The sequence below is a fragment of the Callorhinchus milii genome, unplaced genomic scaffold, assembly GCF_018977255.1.
Source record: "Callorhinchus milii isolate IMCB2004 unplaced genomic scaffold, IMCB_Cmil_1.0 Scaffold1, whole genome shotgun sequence".
In the NCBI taxonomy this organism is placed as follows: Eukaryota; Metazoa; Chordata; class Chondrichthyes; order Chimaeriformes; family Callorhinchidae; genus Callorhinchus; species Callorhinchus milii.
In genome coordinates, this window is record NW_024704742.1 from 126,823,251 (window position 1) to 126,846,446 (window position 23,196).

Sequence of the window (23,196 nt, forward strand, 5' to 3'; positions counted from 1 at the left end):
TCATCAGCTAAAAATAACTGCAATTAAGAGTCAATTCAAGAAAATAATTCCAAATTCATTATGGAAATTACTCTTAAATGCCCTTTACCACTGAAACCATAAACATCTACCTGTAACTGCACTGTTTTCATCTAATAATACATCAATGAGAATCACACATTGACCCACATTTATCATTCCAAAATGTAAAATGAAGAAAGCAACAAAGTGATCCAACAAGGGACTTCTTTCTAACACATTAACTCGCTAGATATAAGAAAATGCTCATACAAAAACAGAATGAACATTTAAAGCTATGGGCCTTGGTTTTTTTTGAACAACTAATTTAATGAAGGTGTTAGATAGTATCTTAACTTGGAGACAACTGCAACAAGGATAAATATCTCATGATTAGTTGTTCTCTGTGTAAAGACATAAAGACTTCATTCCCAGGATCAGGAAAGTCAGAGAGTCCTATAGTCAAAAGCATGTTCCAGGAACCTGTAAATTGTTCAGTGCAGCACAACCATTTTTACTACATGTTCCCTTGTTACTTTAGAACATCTACTTCCTGTGCACTGCCTCTCACAACCACTCAGATTTTCTCAATTCCCTGTAGAAGCAAAGGTCCACTTTTTATGGGAATTGTATCCCATGGATACAAGAGACAAACAGAGAGAACTGCTTCGCTCTGCACGTCTGCAACAGGGAGAACAAAGTGAGCGATGGGTAAGAGTGTGAGCGAGTCTGAATGTAACAGAGGTAATGGAGAGGTAAAACAGAGAGTGAGAGAATGACAAAAGGGATAGAGGTTAAAGAGTGAGAGGGAGTTAGTTTGTGGGTATGTGAGTGGAAAGAGAGAGAGAGAGAGAGAGAGACGCAAGACAGTGAGAAAGAATGTGAATGATTAACTGAGGAAAGAGACAAAAAGGTAAGTGAGTTATAGGATAGAGTGAGAGTGAATAAGATTTAGTATGAGCACTAATGAAGAGATAGAGAGAAAGTGGTTCAGTGAGAGGGAAGAGGAAGATAAGTATGAATGAACTCTCAACCTATTGCTCAGTCTCCCTGATTGGTGTCTGGCACCAATTGTATAAAGTGATCCGACACATTACTCTGCATTAAGGACACAAATATAAATCCAAGTTGTTGTTCTGATGGGAAAGAACAAGCGATATGAGAGACAGTGTTGAAATGACAGGGTCAAGAATCCCAGAGAAAGAATGACAGAGAGCCACTGTCCTCATTAACAAATCCAATTGATTTCATAATTGAACATCGTGAACTTTGTAAAATGTTACTAAGTCCTATTTTTTCTCCTGACAACCTCTCTTGAGGAGGATAAGGGGTGACCTGATAGAAGTCTTTAAAATTATGAAAGATTTTGATAGGGTAGACATAAGAAAGATGTTTCCACTGGTGGGGGAGACCAAAACCAGGGGCCATCAATCTAAAATAGTCACAAATAGATCAAATAGGGAAATTAAAAGAAATGTCTTCACACACATAGTGGGAATGTGGAACGTGCTACCACAAGGAGTTGTTGAGGCAAATAGCATAGATGTATTTAAGGGAAAGCTGGATAGGTACATGAGGGAGAAAGGAATAGAAGGTTATGCTTGAAGGCTTAGTTGAGGAAGGGCAGGAGGAGGGTCATGTGGAACATAAACACCGGCATAGACCAGTTATAATAATAATAATAATATAATAATAATCCTTGCATTTGATATAGCGCTTTTCACGTCGGGAGGACGTCCCAAAGCGCTTCACAGAACACACTGTAAAGTGAATTGACTATATATTTGTGGGCAAACGCGGCAGCCAATTGCGCACAGCAATGTCCCACAAACAGTCATAGATTGAAAATGACCAATTTATTATTGTTTTGTTTTTTGGAGGGATTATTATTAGGCGTGTGGAGTAAGGAAACTTGCCCAAGGTTTCGCCCTCTGCCTGTTGTCTTTTTTTGTCTGTTGTGTGTGAAGACAGTTGGGCCGAATGGCCTGTTTCTGTGCTGTATATTCTAATATATTCTAACCAATGCCCATTTACATTCTCCACAGTAGTTGAGAAGTGCAGTTTAGGTAACAGTCAGCCAACTATTATCTTAAAGATCCTGGGAGTTTACGTGCACCAGAAGTTACATTTTAAATCTAATTATTTGCCTTTGTGTGTGTTGTCAAAAGCTTACGAATAAAATTCCAGTGGTTTATATATGTGAGCACACAGTGACTACTGTAAAGGTTTGGGATTTTTAATTTCACAATTATAGGAGGAATGATCAACTCAGTAGTCCAGTGATTAATGACAATGCAGAGACTGAAGATATGCAATATTATCCAGTACCGTGTCACATCCAATATCTTCACCTTCTACATAACCTAACATTGTAAGGTTTGGCAGGCAGCACATTACTGAGAAAATTACTAGAAATTTGCACGGTTTTGTTGCAAACATGTAGACAGGATGAAAATAATACTCACCCTATACATGGACAGATCAATTCGAAGCGAGTTATGCAGCTGGTCAAGTAGCTTCACAAATCTTTCTTTCTGTTTTGTCAAAAGAATACATATAGGAATATCAGAAATATATCAGAACCACACCTGTGCAAGTATAGAAAACTGAAAATGCTTTCCATTAGCCATCACCTACAAAGCACAGTATGAAAAATACTCTTCTGGCTGACATAGCAATTTCTGCATGATATATCTGGGATCTAATGACTCTCTATTGCCTTCCTTATCTTACTCATATTTTTTCTCCTCGGTTGAGAATAATAATTATTTTCATGGCTCACAGTAGTTGAAGGAAAGAAACACAATTCCAAGTTAATGGTGTTGAAAGAAGTGCATTGACACGAAAAACTTAGCATAAATGCCACAATCTCGGGTAGGAGTAGAGTTCTTGCAGACAATGTGATGTACATGAGTTGGGAGTTGCATGAGACATTACAACATCACCAGAAGCTTTTCTCCAGCAATCGTGCTATTTTTCCATTTGAGCATTTTTCTCAACCTCAACATCTTCACTATCCGATTTAATGATAATATTAATAATCCTTGCATTTGATATAGCGCCTTATCACGTCTTCCGAGACATCTCAAAGTGCTTCACAGAATCTACTGTACAGTGAATTGACTGTATATTTTCTGGACGAAATGATGGGAGATATGGATACTTCCATCTTCCTTGTCATAATGATTCTTCAGATTTTAATAGAAGCTGTGAGAAACGTTTTGGAAACTTTCATTACCTTATATCTTATTCTGATACTAAATAGTGTCTTTATTAAAGTCTTCAGCATTTGGTAGCTGTGGGAGTCGTATGACAATTTAAAACAGTTCAAATCAGTGCAATGCATCCACAGCAAATGAGAAAGTGGTCACAATTAACAAATTAACAGTATGAACAAGTTTGGGAAAGAGAGAACAGGGGAACCCCATTATAACACACCATCTTGGCACTGGTGTCCTAATGAGCACCAGTAGGAAAATGGAAGCCTTCTATGGCTTCCTTTTTTGTTAAAATGTCTATTGTTCTGTGTGAACAAAGAGAATTTCATTCAGGAGAGGAGAAAGGGTATAAATTGATGACAAAAAAAGACAAACATTTAAGAAAATTGTAGGCATGAACATACCCCAAAGTTTGAAGCAGCGAAGCGATCAGAGGCAGATACGTTGGTAGAGGCAGTGGTGTGTGCATAGTATGCATTTATATTAGCTAACAAGGTACTCATTACTGCTGGCACTCCAGGGCACATGTATTTAGAAGACAAACAAGCAAAATGCCTGCAACAGCAAAAGCACACAGTTAGTTATCTAGTAAACATGCACATGTGCAACAGAAATAGACAAGAATTTGAATGTATCGATCTTTTTAATCACATTTAATAAAGCGTGAACCTTTGTGCTGAATTTAATCTTAATAGAGCAACAATTCACATTTCTATAGCACATTTCATTTTACAACTTTGTCTCTGAGTGTTTCACACAGCTGACTGGGAGCCCAAGCTGGATAGATAGTGTTATGGCAAGTTGTGAAGATGGAGAGGAAGGGGTCCAGGTAGAGATACTGTGGGGCAGAATGCTCACTAGCCGATGATGAGGCAGAACGGGTGGGCGAATGAAGCAGGTTGATGTTTGCCGAGTGGAGCGAGCTGTTAAGGCAGGTTACAGAGGTAAGGTCAAAGCTGTGGAGGAATTTGAAAGAGAGGACAAGGATCTTTGATCCGCTGGAAGTTGAGTGAGGATGGGGAAATGGACTAGCCAAGCCTGGTGTGGAAGAGGTCACAGATTGCAGACTTCTAGATGGTTTGCAACTTGTGTAGGGAGGAGCTGGGGAGTCCAGTGAGCAAGGCATTGGAATAGTAATCCTTGCATTAATAAATGGAATAATCAATCATGGACATTATGAAAGTGTGAATGAGGTTATCAGCAGCTGAGGGGAGAGACAGTGATGGAGGCAGGCCTGGTGTGGAAAGGCTAGCAACTGAGAGTCCAGATGAGGACTCACACTTGCTAAAATTTGGGAACAGGACACTGAGGTTCTGCACAGCCATGAGAGGTGGAGTGAGCATCTGTGCAGGATGATGAGGTGGCACCTACTGTGAGAAGGCAATGATGGGAATCAAGCAGGAAAGCCTTGGTCTTGTTGACATTTTGCTGGTGCAACTTGGAAGACATCCAGGATTTGATATCTGACAGTCAGTCAGAACAGCATTGTTCCCGGAATTAAAGGTAGAGTGATAGAATTGGGTGTCATTCATGTACATGTTGAAGTGGACTCCATATCTCCGGATCAAGTTCACAAGCAGCAGGAAAGTTTGCTCAACAACCATATCAATGGCAAGCTATGCAGGTTAAGCTGGTTAGAATCCAGCAGTACCCCAATGCACATATTCAAGTCCTCAAGCCTTGGCTCTTGCCAATCCTTGCCTAATACTTTTCGGAATTAGGTAAGCAGGTTGCGCTCTTCCAGGGTAAAGGTGAGCATTCTATTCCAACAATCTATCTCTGGAATTTCCATACAGAGGTGGGATGTGTGGAATTCTCAGTTAGGTTTGGATACTCTTAAGCATGGTGATGGGTTTCCACATGTGTCAGACACTCGGTTGACCCAAAAAAGCTTTTAATTTAGCTGCCTCCATTTGAGGCAACTACTTTTAACATATTGCATGTTCTTTTGCCAATTAACAATCGGCACCCTTGATAGCAGTCATCTCCCAAACGAAAATTGCTCAGGTACATTGAAAAAAAAGTTGATAGCATTGAATTTGTGATATTTGCTGCCCTGCTCATCTCTAACATGTGTAATCAATCTCAGTTCTCTAGAAGCTACTCTATCTGTCAAAACACAGCCTAAACATATAATGTACTATATGTACTGAATCACCAGCCCTCATTTCAGATTGGTATTACATTTTTTTTTAAAAATAAAAAATAGATTCCCTTTCTTCTATTGGTGTGATTGATTAAAAAAATAAATGCTCAGGTTTTGTTTGTCCCACAATTTATTACTTCTCTTCTTAATCATTTTTTCCTTTTAAACTCACGTCATTGCCTGATAAATGGATTCAATGCCATAACGCATGGCAAACTCATCCACTATTTCTTGTGCGGTCTCGTCAAAGTAAACCTTCCAAGCGTCGTCTCCTTTAGCTTCTGGTATTTTCACAACACCATTACTCAGAAGGTCTGTGAGACAGTGGAAAAGATTCTGCAAAATAACAGTCATAGGCTTAGCATTCCAGAAAATATCCAACAGTATAATCAGTATCAAAGTACAAGACCGCACCAAGCTTTTATTTAAACAGATGGCTGTTCCACACGGAAATTCACCCCTATCTCCTGGTATTTTGCTGAAATTCCCAAACCACGATACTGGAATCTGATAAGTTTTCAGACTAAAGCCAATTTCAAAAGGCAGCTTGTATATCCAGGTGTTCACCATAATACGTGGTGATAATGTTGGGGTCTAAACTGTGAGAATCACTGAATCATAAAAAATTATGGTACCGAAGGAGGACATTCAGCCCATCAAGTCTGTAGCAGAGCAAACTGTTCATTGGATTACTGCAATGTAATGTACTGATAATCATCCAGTACTCTATTCCGGTCCAACGTCATTCAGTCACCCAGAGAGGCTGCACTTACTTCATGCAGGCAGGTATACTGGATGTGATAAGGAGCGACTTTCTCTTCACCTTTGATTTCAACACTGATCTGCAGTCGAATAGCACCTGAAACTGCAGATTTATCTGTTCTTTTCTCTGAAAGAAGAAAAAAATTAGGTCAGTTTGCCTTGTCTTACCCGACACTTGAAGCAGTGGATAATTTATCACACAGCACAGAACAAACAAAGCTCAAAGCAAAGTTTTAATTTTTACATGCAATTCACTCCCAGTCGAACAACTAAAATAAAAAAAGTTTTTTTGGGGGGGAGTTTAAAAAATAATAGAAGACCAAAGAATGCAATGTGTATCTACAACAGTTGTCCATTTAAATGATTAATGTATTACTTGTTTTATGCTATTTGCAATGTTCATTCTGTAGACATTGAGAAAATTAATTATTCTGTGGAAAACATTTACCAGACTGAGTGGCAATATTCACATCCATTCTGTTTTCTTACATTGCACGTTTTTTTGCAGTAGCTACTACAACTATATTTACAAATTATTAATTTTCTAACATTAAAAAAGAGCGTTTGCCAAGATGCAATGAGGAAATGTCTGAAAAAATGGTGGCCAACCTGGACAATGGACTGAAGGTGAAATCGATCGAATGAATAAATATTATCCTTTTACTCACCCAGATTGTACCAGACATCCATTTCTCCACTTAGTGTTCGAACCTCAATGATCGTCTGACCCAAAAAATCATCTGATTCCCGTTTTAGCCTTTGTTTAACACGTGACTTAATATCATCATCCTCATCCCAAACCCGTACTTTGATTCGATCAGAAGAATTGTGGCATTCACTGTGACAAATAGAATAAACTGATGAGGAAAAAAATTACACAGAAAACAACACAGCACAATTTATTTACAAAACCTGAAAAGTTCCATTTATAGTTGATTGTACTGAAGTCTGAAAGGACTTTCTGCAAAATTCCCTTTTGTTCTCTACCTTGGACTGAGAACAATTATAATTACAAGCCTTGAGAGTGGTTAAGATCTGGAAATGCACTGCCTGAAAGCGTGATGGAAGCAGATTTGATTGAAGCTTCCAAAAGAGAATTGGATAGCTACTTAAAAAGGAAAAATTTGCAGCGATATGGGGTAAAAGCAGGGGAGTGGGACTAGTTGGATGGCTCTTTCAAAGAACCGACACAGCATGACGGGCGGAATGGCCTCTTTCTGTGCTGTAACAACAACAAATTTACATTTATAGAGCGCCTTTCACGTCGGGAGGACGTCCCAAAGCGCTGAACCGTCAGATGTCGGGGCCCGAGCATGGAGGAGTGGTGTAGGGGTGAGGGAAGGCAGAGAGGTGGGAGGGAGACCAAAGGCACGGTCAAAGAGAAGGGTCTTGAGACCGGCCTTGAAGGAGGCAAGGGAAGAAGTGAAACGAAGGGACCGTGGGATGGAGCTCCAGAGTGTGGGGGCAGGGAGGCTGAAAGCCCAGCCACCGATGGCAGGGTGGATCGGGCGGGAGACATGGAGCAGGCCGGAGCCTGATGAGCGGAGGGAGCGGGCAGGTTGGTAGGGAGTCAGCAGGTCAGAGAGGTAGGAGGGGGCAAGGCCATGGATGGCCTTAAAGGTGAGGACGAGGATCTTGAACTCGATCCTCTGGGGGATGGGGAGCCAGTGGAGTCAGGTGAGGGTGGGAGTAATGGGGTCGCGGAGCCTGGTGCATGAGAGTACACGAGCTGCAGAGTTTTGGATGATCTGCAGTTTGTGAAGGAAAGAGTTTGAAAGGCCGATGAGGAGGGAGTTCCCGTAATCAAGCCTGGAGGTGACGAATGCATGGGTGAGGGTTTTGGCAGCCTGAGGGGTGAGGCAGTGGCGGAGTCTGGCAATGTTGCGGAGGTGGTGGTAGGCAGTGCCGGTCATGGCGCGGTTGTGGGGGAGAAAGGACAGTTCAGGGTCAAACAAGACACCCAGGTTCCTGACTGGCTTAGTGAGGTTGAGTGTGCAGCCATAGAGGCTGATGCTGCCAGCGCCTGAGGTGCGGAGGCGCTGGCGCGAGCCAATCAGGAAGGCCTCGGTCTTGCTGACGTTGAGTTGGAGAAAGTTGGCCCTCGTCCAGGACTTGATATCGGACAGGCAGTCGGTCAGGACCTCAGTTGTCCTGGAGTTCAGGAAAGATTCTATAAGATTCTATGTGGTGAGGAAGTGAGCAATCGCATTCTCCTTCAGTCTGTTCTGCCTCTGGAAGAGAGTACTTTATGTTTACTCTCAGAACGAGATATCGTGATGACAACAAGTGAATACTGACGCAATTCAAAATGACCTATGCCAATTAGATGGATGAGATAAAGAATGACAGATAGATTTTAAAGGCCATAAATGTAGTAATTTACATTGGAATAGAAAAGATGAAAAATCTCACTACAAACTCCCAGCACCGAAGAGGATAAATGTAGCGACCAGCAAACAATCACTTGTGCCGTATGTTGTGAAGTGACCAATAAATGGCAGAGGGAAGAAATTAAAACAAAATGCTTCACAAATCAAACAGTGCCTGATGCAAGTAGACAGGTAATGAAGGGGAGAATTAGTGGCTGATATTTAAACCAAAAACAAGCAAGACCTGTGAGTCATTTATACCGAGACTTAAAATGACAAATTTAAACAAAAATGGGAATCTTCACACTGAACTCAAGATGTCAAAGTGATTTATTAGGCTCAAATAAGAATGGAGCACATTATTCAGTCCAAAGGTGGCTGTGGGAGAGTCTGAGAAAAACATCCGCTCTGCTGCTGTGTGGCAGGCTGAGCACATTTGTTCCAGACAGGAAGAATAGCATTAAAATTAGATGCTATAACACAGTGATGACTATCAACATTATGTTGTATAATGTGACACTGATTACAAAGAAAAAATAGTTTGACTCAATCATGCACATTAACTGTATTCTGCTGGCCTATTTTTAAAATGTAAGATCACTAAAATAGGCGTTAAGCTTCCAGCATCAAAGTAAACACAAGCTGACACTAGTAATAGGTCATGCCCACATCCAGAAAGCACGGAGAATGAAAAGCTAATGTTGTGCTTGATACAATCTGTAAAATCTCACTTCAAGAATTACATTAAAACCCAGAGAAAATGTGAATTGATCTCTGTGATTTGATGCACAGATTTTTTCTCCCTCTTTGCAATATCTTCCCTTTCCCTGCTAAAGGTACTGAGGGATTTAAGTGGGTACCACATGGTTTAGAAAGAAGGAATTTTCATTTATCGTTGTGAATTATCATACTGAAATACCTCAAAATGCCTCACATGGAATTAGCTATCTATAGTCAACTGCCCTTAGGTGAAAGCCAAATTTAACTGGAGGATTGTTGGTCAGCATATTCGGAGAAATGTCTTTCTCTTTTTGTGTACATCTTGGGATCTTTAACTCCGGCATAAGTTAAACTAACTTCAGAAATTTCATCCAAGGGGCCATTTGTCATGGATGTTGATATTAAGAAATGGAGGAACATTCAACACAATGGAGCACCACAGCCAAGCCCAAGACTGTTCTCATCCGATATGCATAAATATCCAGCAGGGATCATTGCATTGCCCTACACAGTACTGGGATGTTGAGATTAATTGCAGCTATAAAGCTGAGTGGATCAGGAGAGACAGATTTCTTATAAAGGAAAGTGTGATGTTAAATACATAATTATATCAATGCATTCCTCATCATCAAACATGAAAGCCCAGCTAATCTGAACAGGCTACAATGAACAAACAAAAATATGTTGAATCTGATTCTCCTCCAAGTATGAGAAAAAACAGTCAACAGGAAACTTACAAATAAAATTTCTCCTCCCAGACAGGGTTCAGATTCCCGTAGATAGTCTTTGTTCGCTTCTTGGTTTTGCCAACCTGAACAGTGACATATGGGTCGCTGGAGCCAGTTTTATCCTTGGCTTGAAGTCCCTGTGCACACACCACTGCAGACAAGATTGAACACCACACTTCAATATTTAAAATCACTAGGAGGCTTTGCTGCACCAAAGTTCTCAGTACTGGCAGTTTCTTTTTCACCACATTCATTACTGTGTCAGTAACAATAAATACGTCTTAGTCTCCATAAATACTGGTCACATAAATGGTGACAATGTAATGAAAACTACTAAGTACCAAGATACTATTCGATAGATCTCACATAGGAAAACAAGTCACTAAAGAAGGTGATTGAAAACAGTCAAAAAATTTGATCTTTAGTCAGGCTTTGAAGAAATGAAGATAGGGGGAAAAGTGGAGGGACTCTGGCAAGGAGTTCCAGAGAATGGGGCAGAAAGGCTGATTGCTCACTCTCTGAAGTTGGGTGGGTCGGGTGTGGGACGTGAAACAGGCCAGTGTTTGTTGAGTGGAAGGAGCAGCTGGCAGTAAAGTTGCAGGTTACAGAGGTAGGGTGGGATAAATTAAAAAACTAAATAATCCTTCTTTTTGAGTTTCCCCTTTCATGTTAGGAGGGTGTCTGAAAGCACTTCTCAGGATTTACTATAAAGTGTAGTGTCTGTATTCTGTAAGCAATCAGCTTTACTAGAGACAGAGTCACGCTCTACTCTGCAAAGTGAGGGAGGCCACTGAATTTGGATATTTAAGCGTAACATTCCTGAAATCTAACAATGAAGAATGCGTTAGTGTTATGTAACACTTTAAAGTGCCAACAAGATCTTTCTGTAACAGAGAGCACTTTGTGCCAAGTGAGTCATGGGCTGCAAGCATCAACCAGTTCCATGACAATTTGTGAAGTTGTAGCATATTTGTGTATCTGTACTAACTTGAAACTAGGTTGCAAGATTTTAATGATAATGGTGAAAACTCTGAAGGAAGAGGCTTCACATAAAGCAAATAGCCTGAATAAAATGAAACAGATGACAGATGAGTTGAATAATAATTGGTCTGCACTTGTAGTATCAATTAGAATGTTGTGAAGGCATTGAGTGTGATATTTGTTTTGTTTATATGGTGTACAGATTTTGTTCCTTGCAAGTGGCATAACTATTCTAACTGGAGAACTAACTTAAATGGAAAAAATTATGTAGATACTTTTGAATCTTCCTTTGAAATGACTGACATTTTAGTGTATCAGTGATCAAGATCCCTAACATTTTCCAGTTTATAAAAAAACACAGATAATGTGGACATAATTTTAAGAAGAATAATCCTTGCATTTGATACAAATGCCTTGTTACATCTTCGAGATGTCTCAAAGCACCTCACAGAATATACTGTAAAGTGAATTGACTGTATATTTTTGCCCTGTACCTGTTATAGTAATCTTTGCTGACCACTTGGATGTTCCCTCAAGTACACTCTGTTTGATTGTCTTCATCTGTTGTGCATGTGCCACCTTGGTCACTCCAAAAACATCCCGGATCAGCTCAAAGATTTCTGGCTTGTTGCGTTCTCGGATTTTCATTCTGTCTTTCATCGCCATAATGATGTTTTGTGTCCGATCTTCTGCCCCATGTTTAGAGCTCTTCTCTGCGGCTCCTGTTCAAAGGCAACAAAGCAGAAACTTCAAATCAACGTGGAAATAAAAAAAAATTCCCCAGAATGAGTGAAAGGTGTTACATTACTATGATTGCACATCGCAAGGATTTGCTGGCCACTATATGTTTAATCACAATTAAGTATATTAGATTTGCCTCTTCCTGACTGTTGTAGCTTAATATATAATTATTAAGCAATTCAATTTTTTTTTAAATTTGTGTCCAATTTTTTTTTCTAATTTTTCCCCCCCGTGGACACATGCCAAATTGCTACTGGTCTTTCCTCCTCTTGCTGGGCTGTGGTCCCACAAGCACTGGATGCCCTGCAGAATCCTATTCAGTTGTCATGTGTGAGCCTCAGCAGTGAGTGTCAACAGGCCACTCTACAGTAGGGGGAAGTTCAAAGTTCAGCCTGACCTCTCCTTACCCATATGCCACAAAAGTGAACAACCAGTAAAAAGTACTGAAGGGGGACTAAGAGCAGGAAAACTGGCTGTTTTCCCACTCTAACTTTGGGAAGGAGAGAGTCCCCATGCAGCCCTGACTGAGATCAGCAATCTCAGCCCAAACCAGGATTGTAAGCAGCTCCTGGTCTGTAAGCTGATGTTCCACTGCACCATCAAAGCTGATTCCAGCAGTTCAATCCTTAATTCTTGAGCCATGTAGATAAAAAAATCCCCACATTACTGCTTTCAGACATCTTGTAGCACTTCCACATTATTCTTTCAAAGCAATCAGACAATTGCTTTTATTTGGCTGCATTGCGGGGTTGGCAGAATATAAAGCAGAATTGCCCCAGGCAGACAAACCGACAGACCTTTGATAGTAGATTGCTATTGATCTAGAGAGTGGTAGGATTTACAATTCAGATGAACCTATGCATCCTGGCATAAGCAGCTGGAAGGGTGATCAATTCTCGGACAATAAAGAACAACTAGGACCTGAAGTGGAATGAAGATATGATGGACATTGTGGGAGAATTAAATCAAATAGCCCGAAGGACCTTATTCTGTATCTCTCTTGCAATCAAAACAAACTGTCCAAATATTGGTGAAACAGTAGAAATAAGTAATTGCACAACAACCACAAATTATATTTGTAATTACACAGGAAAGACTTACGTTGTAAACAATCTGCATTTAATAAGTCTTGGCACTTTTCATGGCATTTTACCCCACACTCAGTGCAGCGCATTCCCTGACGAGCGATACCCCACAGCAAACCCTCACACTCGTAGCAGTACGTTGGTGTTGTGGCTGTCCAGACCTCAAAATTGTGTGGTGTGGTGCAAGAAATAGGATAGATTAAGGCTTGGAGAGTCTTCTTGTACACATGGTTTTTCTGTTGAAGTAATACAAAAGCATGAATAAATATTATCAACAATGCAAATAAGGAAATGGATCTGATTAATTATGCTCCATTAAACATTAAGTTTTCAGCTCTCAATGGCTCAGCAAGTTATTCAGCAAGTTTCCTGAGGCATGCAGACCGTAACTATCCCAGGTTCAATTCACGGTTTATGCTGGGTTTGTTGTTCTCAGCTGTGCCAGCCTTAGGGGTATGGCAAATTGGCCTCAAGGTTTTTTAGTTAGACTGGGGAAATTAAATCATGGTTCCCATTTGTGAACGCCATACTGCTGGAGATGCTTGTGTTTGAAAAACCAAAATGTCAGTCACGTAACTGCATTTCAGCAGTGTCAAAAATTCAAAACACCTTCAGGAAGAGGAGGGAAGAAAACAGGGTGGGGGTAAGAAAAAAAAATCTAAACATGAACCCTAAATTTGGACTAGGACATAAATACTTCAGACAAGAAACTCAGTGCTAACTATAATCAGTTTTCCATTGAGCCATTGATGCACAATGCGCCAAGCACAACCCAAGCTAAGTCATTCCAAGCATCAAGAAACAGTATTAATCATAATTATGTTGCCGAGTGAGCTGTAAATGAGGCCCATGACCTTATAAGGCACAGCATTATAGTGCTGATAAACAAGCTGACTGCGATGATTAATGAATGATTGAATGTCCAAAACACATGGAATGAATAAATACATTTTAGGTCATTTCACATTGTGATCTTCTGCGGTTGAATTATGAAGGAGCAGATGTACATATTTTACAAGCTTTGTTAGCAGCAGCAACTGCAATACACCGTTGCTATTTTTAACAACGTAATAATAACTCTTGCATTTGGCATAGCGCCTTTCACATCAGGAGGATATTCCAAAGCTTCACCGGTTATATTGTTAAGTGGAGAGACTATGCCTCAAGCAAAATCTTCGAATGTATAGATTATGCCAAATTATGAAGCAGAATAAAGCAGCCAGTTCTTGGCTGTCATAAAATCAAATAAGGAACTGCCTTTTAGAGTCACCACAATCAAAAGCTGTATGTTGATGCTGTATAAAGCATTACTAAGGCCTGATCTGGAGTGCAGCTCTGATAAACACAACACGTATGAGAGATAACGTTCTAGAGCAGCATGCCAAGGAACCAACGAGGGGACAGGCCATCCTAGACCTTGTTCTGTGTAACGAAACGGGGCTAGTTGGCAATGTAGGTATTAAAATTCCTCTAGGGCAGAGTGATCACAACATGATTGAATTCTGCATTAAGTTAGAGAGGGATATAGTTAAATCCGAGGCAAGTATTCTGAACTTAAATAGGGCTAATTTTGTAGGTATGAGGAAAGATTTAGGTAAAATAGACTGGAGAATAAGATTAAGAGGTAAAAATGTAGACCAACAGTGGCAAATATTTAAGGATGTAGTGCAAAATTCTCAGCGGTCACATATTCACTTGCGGAATAAGAGTAATAATAATAATAATCCTTGCATTTGATATAGTGCTTTTCATGTCTTCTAGACGTCCCAAAGTGCTTCACAGAATATACTGTAAAGTGAATTGACTGTATATTTGTGGGCGAACGACACAGGGAAAGCAATTCATCCGTGGCTAACTAGAACAGTTAGGGAAAGCATCAAATTAAAAGAAAAAGCTTATAAAACTGCCAAGAAAAGCAGCAAATCTGAAAATTGGGAGAGTTTTAAAAACCAGCAAAACAAAACTAAAAAACTCATTAAGAGCGAGAAAAAGGAGTATGAGGGTAAGCTAACTAGAAACATTAAGTCTGATTGTAAAAGTTTTTACAAATATATTAAGAGGAATAGGCAAGTGAGGGTAAACGTAGGTCCACTTCAGTCAGAGACGGGAGAAGTTGTAATGGGGGATAAGGACACGGCAGAGTCCCTAAATGGGTACTTTGCATCTGTCTTCACCCTAGAAAACACAAGTCTGCCAACAATAAAGATGCACCAAGGGGATAAGGACAGGGAGCAACTAAGGGAAATTTTATCAGTGGAGAATTGGTGCTAGGGAAACTGTTAGCAATAAAAAGTGACAAATCCCCTGGTCTGGATGGTTTGCATCCCAAGGTTTTAAAAGAGGCAGCTGAAGAGATAATGGAGGCCTTATGTCTGATCTTCCAAAATTCCTTGGATTCTGGAACAGTTCCCATGGATTGGAAGATCACAAATGTCACACCACTATTTAAAAAAGGTGTAAAGGAAAAGATGGGGAACCATAGGCCACTTAGTCTACAATCAGTGATAGGAAAAAATTTAGAATCATTGTTTAAGGATGTGGTAGTGCGGTATATAGAGGAGCACAATATAATTAGGCCAAGTCAACATGGCTTTACAAAAGGGAAGTCATGTTTGACAAATCTCATCGAGTTTTTTGAGCATATTTCGAGTAAACTAGACCCAAGGCTCTCCTGATTGGCTCCCGTCAGCACCTCCATACATCAGGCGCTGACAGCATCACCATCCATCGATGCACTCTCCACATTACTAAGCCAGTCCAGAAACTATCCTTTCTACCCCACATCTGCGCCACGACCCACTCTGCCTTCCCCCACCTCTGCATCATCGCCCAGCTCCACCATTGTCTCACAACACAGGCCACCAAAACCCTCATACACGCATTCATAACATCCAAGCTTGACTTTGCAAACTCCCTGCTTGTCGCTCTCCCCAACTCCTCTGTCCGTAGGCTGCAGATCATCCAGAACTCTGCAGCCGTGTCCTCATCCTCGCCCGACTCCACTGACTTCCCATCACACAGAGGATACAGTTCAAGATCCTTGTCCTCACCTTCAAAGCCCTCCATGGTCTTGCTCTCCAATACCTTTGTGACCTCCTAACCCCCTACCATCCTGCTCGCTCGCTCCACTCAGTGGGCTCTGGCCTGCTTCACGTCCCCTGCCTTGCTCGCCCCACTATTGGCGGACGGGCCTTCTGCCACTCTGCCCCCACCCTCTGGAACTTCATCCCGCAGTCCCTCTGCCTTGCCCCCTTTCTTGCCTCCTTCAAGACCGATCTCAAGACCCTCCTCTTCAACCGTGCTTTCGATCTCCCAGCTTCCCCTCCTGCCCTCCACCCTCCCTGTTCCTGATCCCCAGCTCGCGTACAAAACTCTGTCTGTCCAGCGCCTTGGGAAGTCCTCCCGATGTGAAAGGTGCTGTACAAATGTAATTTTGTTATTGTAGCAGCAGATCCTTTCTTGTCTCCAAATAAACACCATGATGATTTTAGTGACCGGTCCACCAAAACACCAAGATCTCCATCTCTTAATATCTTAAATCACCAGAAAAAGTTAATTATTCTTTTTATTGATATTGAGAAAACAAGTAATAGGGACAAAACCTACAGTGTAGGTTGCCACCAAGGTTGAAAAGAAAGCAGGATAAAAAAACGATAAATCAAGCAGCAATTGGAAGGTTGGAACATCCTACCCTTCACACTCTTCCTTTGCTGCAACAATCTACATTGATGGAACAAAGGAACAGAGTGGAGGCAAGGATTTCCAATGTTGAAAGAATGTGTTGGAGTAAGAATATCTGCATTTAATTCTAACTTCAACGCTATGAAAGATTATTTCTCCTGCTTTGTAAATTGGTAGCTAAGGGACATAATGTAGGATTATTACTGGAATGGTAAAGAGCAGATGACTATAAAACTATTTTATATTAGAATACATTAGAATATACAGTACAGAAACATGCCATTCGGCCCAACTGGTCTATGCCGGTGTTTATGCTCCACATGAGCCTCCTCCTGCCCTTCCTCAACTAAGCCTTCAAGCATAACCTTCTATTCCTTTTTCCCTCATTATATTATATCTCCCCTTTGTATCTTAAATGTACTTATATTATCTTCAACCTCTTCTTCTACTGACATGTCCACCTAATCTGCTCCATGGTGAATACTGAGGCAAAGTAATTACTTAATATTTCTGCCATTTCGCTTATCCATCCCTTAGTGGCCCTATTCCTATTTTTCTGTTTTTTTGTTTCGTAGCCAGCTTGCTATCCATTCTGCTATTTTTCCCCTGACTCCACATGCTCTGACCTTATTCATTAGTCTATTATGTGGTACCTTATCAAGCACCTTTTGGAAATCTAAATATATTTCATCTACTGCATTATCCTTGTCTACTCTTTCTGTTACCCCTTCAAAGAATTCAATGAGGTTGGTCAAGCATGACCTTCCTTTTTGAAATCCTTGCTGACTATTATGTTTTTTGTTTCTAGATATTTCTCTATTACCTCCTTCAGTAAGGATTCCATTAACTTTCCTACCACATATGTTAAGCTGAGAGGTCTATAGTTCCCTGGGCTTGTTTTATCTCCCTTTTTAAACATAGGTATAACATTAGCTATCCTCCAGTCCTCTGGTACTACTCCCTTTTGTAATGAGTTATTATATATGTGTAATAGTGCCTCTGCTATCTCTTTCCTCGATTCTTTTAAAAACGCGGATGCAATCAAATCTGGACCAGGGGTTTTATCCTCTCTGAGTTTTGTTAGTTTTTTGATTATATCTCCCCTTTGTATCTTAAATGTACTTATATTGTTTTCAATCTCTTCTTCTACTGTCATGTCCACCTGATCCATCTCCCTGGTGAATACTTAGGCAAAGTAATTATTTAATATTTCTGCCATTTCGCTATCACGGCCTGTAAGCTTCTCTTGTCCATCCCTTCGTGGCCCGATTACTATTTTGATTTTTCTTTTGATATTTATGTCTGCAGAATATTTTACTATTTCTTTTTATATTCCTTGATAATTTACTTTCATAATTCCTCTTTGCCTTCCTAATTAGTTAGTCTCACATCAGTGATAGGAAAATTTTTAGAATCATTGATTAAGGATTTGGTAGTGCGGTATTTAAGGGAGCACAATAAAATTAGGTCAAGTCAACATGGCTTTACAAAAGGGAAGTCATGTTTGACAAATCTCATAGAGTTTTTTGAGGATATTTCCAGTAAACTAGATAAGGGTGAATCAGTGGATGTGGTCTATTTGGACTTCCAGGAGGCATTCGATAAGGTGCCGCATAAAAGGTTAGTCCAAAAGATAAGGTCCCATGGAATTGGGGGGAGCATATTAACGTGGATTGGGGAATGGTTAACGGGTAGGAAACAAAGAGTAGGGATAAACGGGTCCTTTTCAGATTGGTGGGATGTGACTAGTGGAGTGCCACAAAGATCAGTCCTTGGGCCTCAGCTATTTACCATCTACATCAACGATCTAGATGAGGACATTGAAGCTAATATATCTAAATTCGCGGATGACACAAAACTAGGAGGAAGTGCCAACACAGAGGACAATATTAAAAAAATGCAGCGAGACATAGATAGGTTAAGTGATTGGGCAGGTAGGTGGCAGATGAAGTATAATGTAGGGAAGTGCGAAGTCATCCACCTAGGTAGCAAAAACAGTAGAGTGGGTTATTTTTTAAGAAGGGGAGAGATTGGAATGTGTTAGTGTCCAGAGGGACTTGGGTGTCCTTGTACACCAATCACAGAAAGTTAGTCTGCAGGTGCAGCAGCAATTAGGAAAGCGAACGGTATGTTAGCATTCATTATGAAAGGATTAGAGTATAAGAGTAGGGAAGTCTTGCTGCAACTGTATAGTGCTCTGGTGAGACCACACCTGAAATACTGCGTCCAGTTTTGGTCTCCAGGGATGAAGGGGATGAGTTACGAGGATAGGCTGACCAGTTTGGGCCTATATTCTCTAGAATATAGAAGAATTAGAGGGGATCTTATAGAAACCTATAAGATCATCAAAGGGCATGATAGAGTAGATAGTGGGAGATTGTTTCCCTTGGTTGGAGAAACTAAAACCAGGGTTCACAACCTTAAAATCAGAGGCCAGCCCTTTCGCACTGAGTTGAGGAAGAACTTCTTCACTCAAAGAGTGGTGAATGTATGGAATTCAGTACCCCAAAGGGCTGTTGATGCTCAGTCCTTGAACATATTCAAGACTGAGATAGATTTCTTATTGCAAAAGGGATTAAGGGATATGGGGATAAGGCAGGGTCAGGTTATTAGCTGGAGTTAGATTAGAAGATCAGCCATGATTGAATGGCGGGGCAGGCTCGAAGGGCCGAATGGCCTACTCCTGCTCCTACATGTTATAATAATAATAATAATCCTTGCATTTGATACAGCGCTTTTCACGTCGGAAGGACATCCCAAAGCGCTTCACAGAACACACTGTAAAGTGAATTGACTGTATATTTGTGGGCGAACGCGGCAGCCAATTGCGCACAGCAATGTCCCACAAACAGTCGTAGATTGAAAATGACCAATTTATTATTGTTTTGTTTTTTGGAGGGATTATTATTAGGCGTGTGGAGTAAGGAAACTTGCCCAAGGTTTCGCCCTGCCTGGAATTGAACTCAGGTCTCTAGCTTGCAAAGCGAGTGCTCTAACCACTGAGCTACAGGACTCCAATGTTATGTTATGCATAGGAAAGATATTTTGCTGTTGGAAAGGTTGTTTGGGACATATGTGCATGCGACTGCCAGGAAAGTGGAAGGCGAACTAAATGGGCCTTGGTCTTTTTGCATCTAGCATTTCTTATGTCCTATGTTCTTATGTGTTGTGCAATCAAAGTGGTTCCTAGCTTCAGGAGTAAAGAAAGGATGATGAACAAATTGATCTTATTCTCTTTCTAAAATAAATGGGAAGGTCACTGACGAATGTTTTCAAGAGTGACAAAGCTCATCTAAGTGATCAGTATGGAGATAAACACACATAAGAACAAACACTTAATGACATTCTACTGTTCTTACCAACTCTTCATCTTTTAGGGAGGTTCGAGTGGCCATTGCTGAGGTAATGCCAGCCTTTCTCGACTGCACAAGCGACTGTAATGTGAAGCCAAAAATGTTAAGTAATTAGTTAAAAGAGACAAAATAAATTGTGCTGTGAATAAACATGCAAAAGTAACTTTTAAAACAGGTGGATCTTCATAATATTAACTAAAATTATATTTTGGATAAATCAAAAACAATCCAAACAAGGTTGTTTTTCCCTACAGTTCTGAAGGATGAACCTTATAGACATCAGAGAGTTGAAAAGACATCAAAAAAAATTACCTTGGAAATAATTTTAATATTTTGATTGATAAGTATAAAATATAACATTCAGGGCAATTAGCAGCTGGACATCTTTGACCAGTCTATAAATGCCATAATCAGGAAATGATATCAAAGCTATTTGGAACCCAAGTTCAGTCAAGAATCAGTCCATGTGAATGGAAATGTTTTAGCATTTCTCCTCCAGCATTTAACCTCCAGCGGGAGGTGGGGGAGGATTCCACCTCGGTCAAGATTTTGTCTTGCTCTGCAGCATTTTAGAGCATCCAGAAATTTAGTAAATCTACTGAGGTGGGGTATAGATTTTCTGCCCACTGGTGTTGTTATTGACACTGCCAAGATGATGCTTCTGCAATTCCTGTAACATATGAAGCAGGCTTTTTATGAATTCTCTTGATCTTTTTAAATCACAACATGGAAAATTTGTGGCACTGCTAAGAGAGATGAAAATGTTGCTTTGTTTGTAGAGCATATAGCCTGACACATATTGGAGGTATCCCTATTCAACATTGACAACATTCTGCATTGTGTATAAGGTTCAGTCCTGTTTCAGAGCAATTTAGTACTGTTTGGTGGAATTAAATTATGTCAAAAACAAACAGATAAAAATATTGATGATACAGCACAGGAAACTATCAGGAACATGCTGTAAATTAGGATTAAACAAGGAAGTGGTGGAATAAGGGGTGATTAGACAAAAAAACATGTTTTTTGTCTAGTTGGGATATTGTTGCACCACTTACCATGGCCTGCACAAAAGGAACGATTGCATACAAAAGAATTATAATATGTTATTGCTGAGATCAACTAGTCAGCTGGAAACATAAGTTATGTCAGCATGTTGTTTATCTAGTAGAAAGTATCAGTCCAGAAATTGTAAACTCGATATGTCACTAATATGAAAAACTGGGTTTATCTCACCTTGCTGCACGGATCATCTCACAAATCATCAGCAAATCTGGATAGTATTGCATTTAGAATCTTGTCTCAAATTTTCATAAAGTTCCCATTTATTTTGATGATTATAAACACACCAAAAGACACTTATTTCTCTGGAATTAGAATTTTTTTTGATAATTCCACTATTCTGATCAAGACGATGTGCATGCTTTGTAACTGGCCAATACTTCTTTTCAAGTTAATTAAAAACAATTGTCAAACAGTAACACATTAAATTAAAGCAACATTAGTGTTAAATCAATAACAGATTGCTAAAGAATTATTTAGAAAGCCTGTATAACACATTCAGTACATTGTAAAATTCCTTGAGTTTGTGTAACACATCGCAGCAAGCTAAAAGGAGAAAGTTCAACACGTAACTAATTGACCACAGGAAACACATCAACACTATAAAGAAAGGAATCCATGTAGAAAGGCAGATTAAGAAATACACATGTACATTAAGATAGAAAGAAAATGTATGTTTAAACTGTAAATATTTCCAGCCTCAAGAATCTTAAAAAGAAATCAAGTGAATGTAGCTAACATTGTAGCTCTGACCTAACATTTTGTATTCTGTGTTGATACTTAGTAAAAGCAATATATTAAGGTGATGAGGGTGTAACTGGTGGAAAGGTGAAACAAGGTGTGCTAAGGAATCTGTGGAGGAATAAAACCAGGAACAAGTGATTGCAAGGTGCAGGCAGATACTTTTAACATAACGGTCATTCTGCTGAAGGTGAGGTTTTCTGCTTGAGATGACTGCAAGTGGAAAAAAACTGCTCAAACCTTGACTAGGCTTCAAACACTAGGCTTCAAAGGCCTAGTCTTAGCCTATAAGACCATGTGTTTTAACAGTTAAGATATTTTAGAATAATGGAAAATTCCTAGATTCAGTCTTAGCTTGGAAGTTTTTTTTCATACACTTTGCAAAGGACCGGCTTCCAAACTCAAGTCTGAATTTAAGAATTTTACATAATTCTCCATGATTTTAGATTTGAAGACAAAATGGTTTGACAGGTTAGGACCCTGCAGTATTTTGAGCTTGAAACTCTAAGAAACAACTTGCATGTGCACACCTGGCAATCAACAAGAATAAGAATTAGAAGCCAAAACAGGGGGCGAGGTAGATTTACCAACAGGAGTTAAAAGAAAACTGTTGCAAGTATATATGGGATCTCTTACAACACCAGTATATTTATTTTGGAAAAAACTCACCAAATCACTAACAAGTGGAATGGGTTTTTTCTTCCGCAGGTCTGGCATGCTGTCAATACCAAACAGCCCACCTCCAGTCCTGTAAAAACACCAAAAGTATTCAGATTTGCTAACATCATTTACTGCACCCTGCATATACACAGGAAGCACTTCTTTTGTGAAGTGATATCAGCAATGCTTCTTGCACATAGCATGCACACATAGCAAATGGGATGATATCAGCATTCTTCCAGTGCATTGTGTGCACACGCAAATTTTACCCTGCAACCTTGCAAATAGATTAGCTGAAAATAAATGACACTTTTGGCAATAACATTTTGCACAATAGTAATAAATACACAAAACAGAGAATGAACAGAGTTAATGCATGTTGCACTAACAATTACACATAAGAAATAGACCAAACAGGACAAGCACCCCCAAACACACTTTATATATACATCATATCAAAGCCCTTATTTTCAAGGCCCTCCACGGTCTTGCCCCTCCTACCTCTGTAACCTGCTAAGACCATATCAACCTATCCACTCCCTCTGATCAGCAGGCTGTGGCATGCTCCACACCCCTCGACTGGCCAGCTGGCACCACTATCGGGGGTCAGGCCTTCAGCCTCTCTGCCTCCACCCTTTGGAACTCCATCCCAGATTCCCTTCGTCTCGCTCCCCACCGTGCCTCCTTCAAGGCACGCGTCAAGACCCACGTCTTCGACAGCGTCTTTGACTACCCTCCTATCCTTTCTGCCCTCCACTCTCCCTGCAACCCGCCCCCCCCACACACACCTGACTGTTCAGCGCCTTGGGACGTCCTCCCGACGTGAAAGGCACTATACAAATGTAATCTATAGAAAGATCTATAATTGGCCTCAAGCACTGCTATAGTCAAGCACCAGTTCACTGTTTTTCCTAATTACTCTTCACAGTTGTCTGGATTTAAGAAAAACAGCTTC

The 23,196-nt window shown here is 40.2% G+C and overlaps 1 protein-coding gene across 1 annotated transcript in view; it reads right to left on the reverse strand.

The window, feature by feature from the left end:
- Positions 1 to 23,196, reverse strand: part of LOC103177885 (protein unc-13 homolog B) — a 304,211-nt gene that overhangs the window by 60,568 nt on the left and 220,447 nt on the right. The window contains exons 12-22 of the mRNA XM_042335427.1: positions 22,251 to 22,329; positions 20,837 to 20,842; positions 19,788 to 19,862; positions 12,764 to 12,983; positions 11,416 to 11,643; positions 9,950 to 10,091; positions 6,792 to 6,961; positions 6,135 to 6,250; positions 5,534 to 5,697; positions 3,620 to 3,770; positions 2,463 to 2,531 (exon numbers count right to left, since the gene is read on the reverse strand). Coding sequence (XP_042191361.1) covers positions 2,463 to 2,531; positions 3,620 to 3,770; positions 5,534 to 5,697; positions 6,135 to 6,250; positions 6,792 to 6,961; positions 9,950 to 10,091; positions 11,416 to 11,643; positions 12,764 to 12,983; positions 19,788 to 19,862; positions 20,837 to 20,842; positions 22,251 to 22,329 — 1,420 coding nt within the window. The remainder of the gene's footprint in view (positions 1 to 2,462; positions 2,532 to 3,619; positions 3,771 to 5,533; positions 5,698 to 6,134; positions 6,251 to 6,791; positions 6,962 to 9,949; positions 10,092 to 11,415; positions 11,644 to 12,763; positions 12,984 to 19,787; positions 19,863 to 20,836; positions 20,843 to 22,250; positions 22,330 to 23,196) is intronic.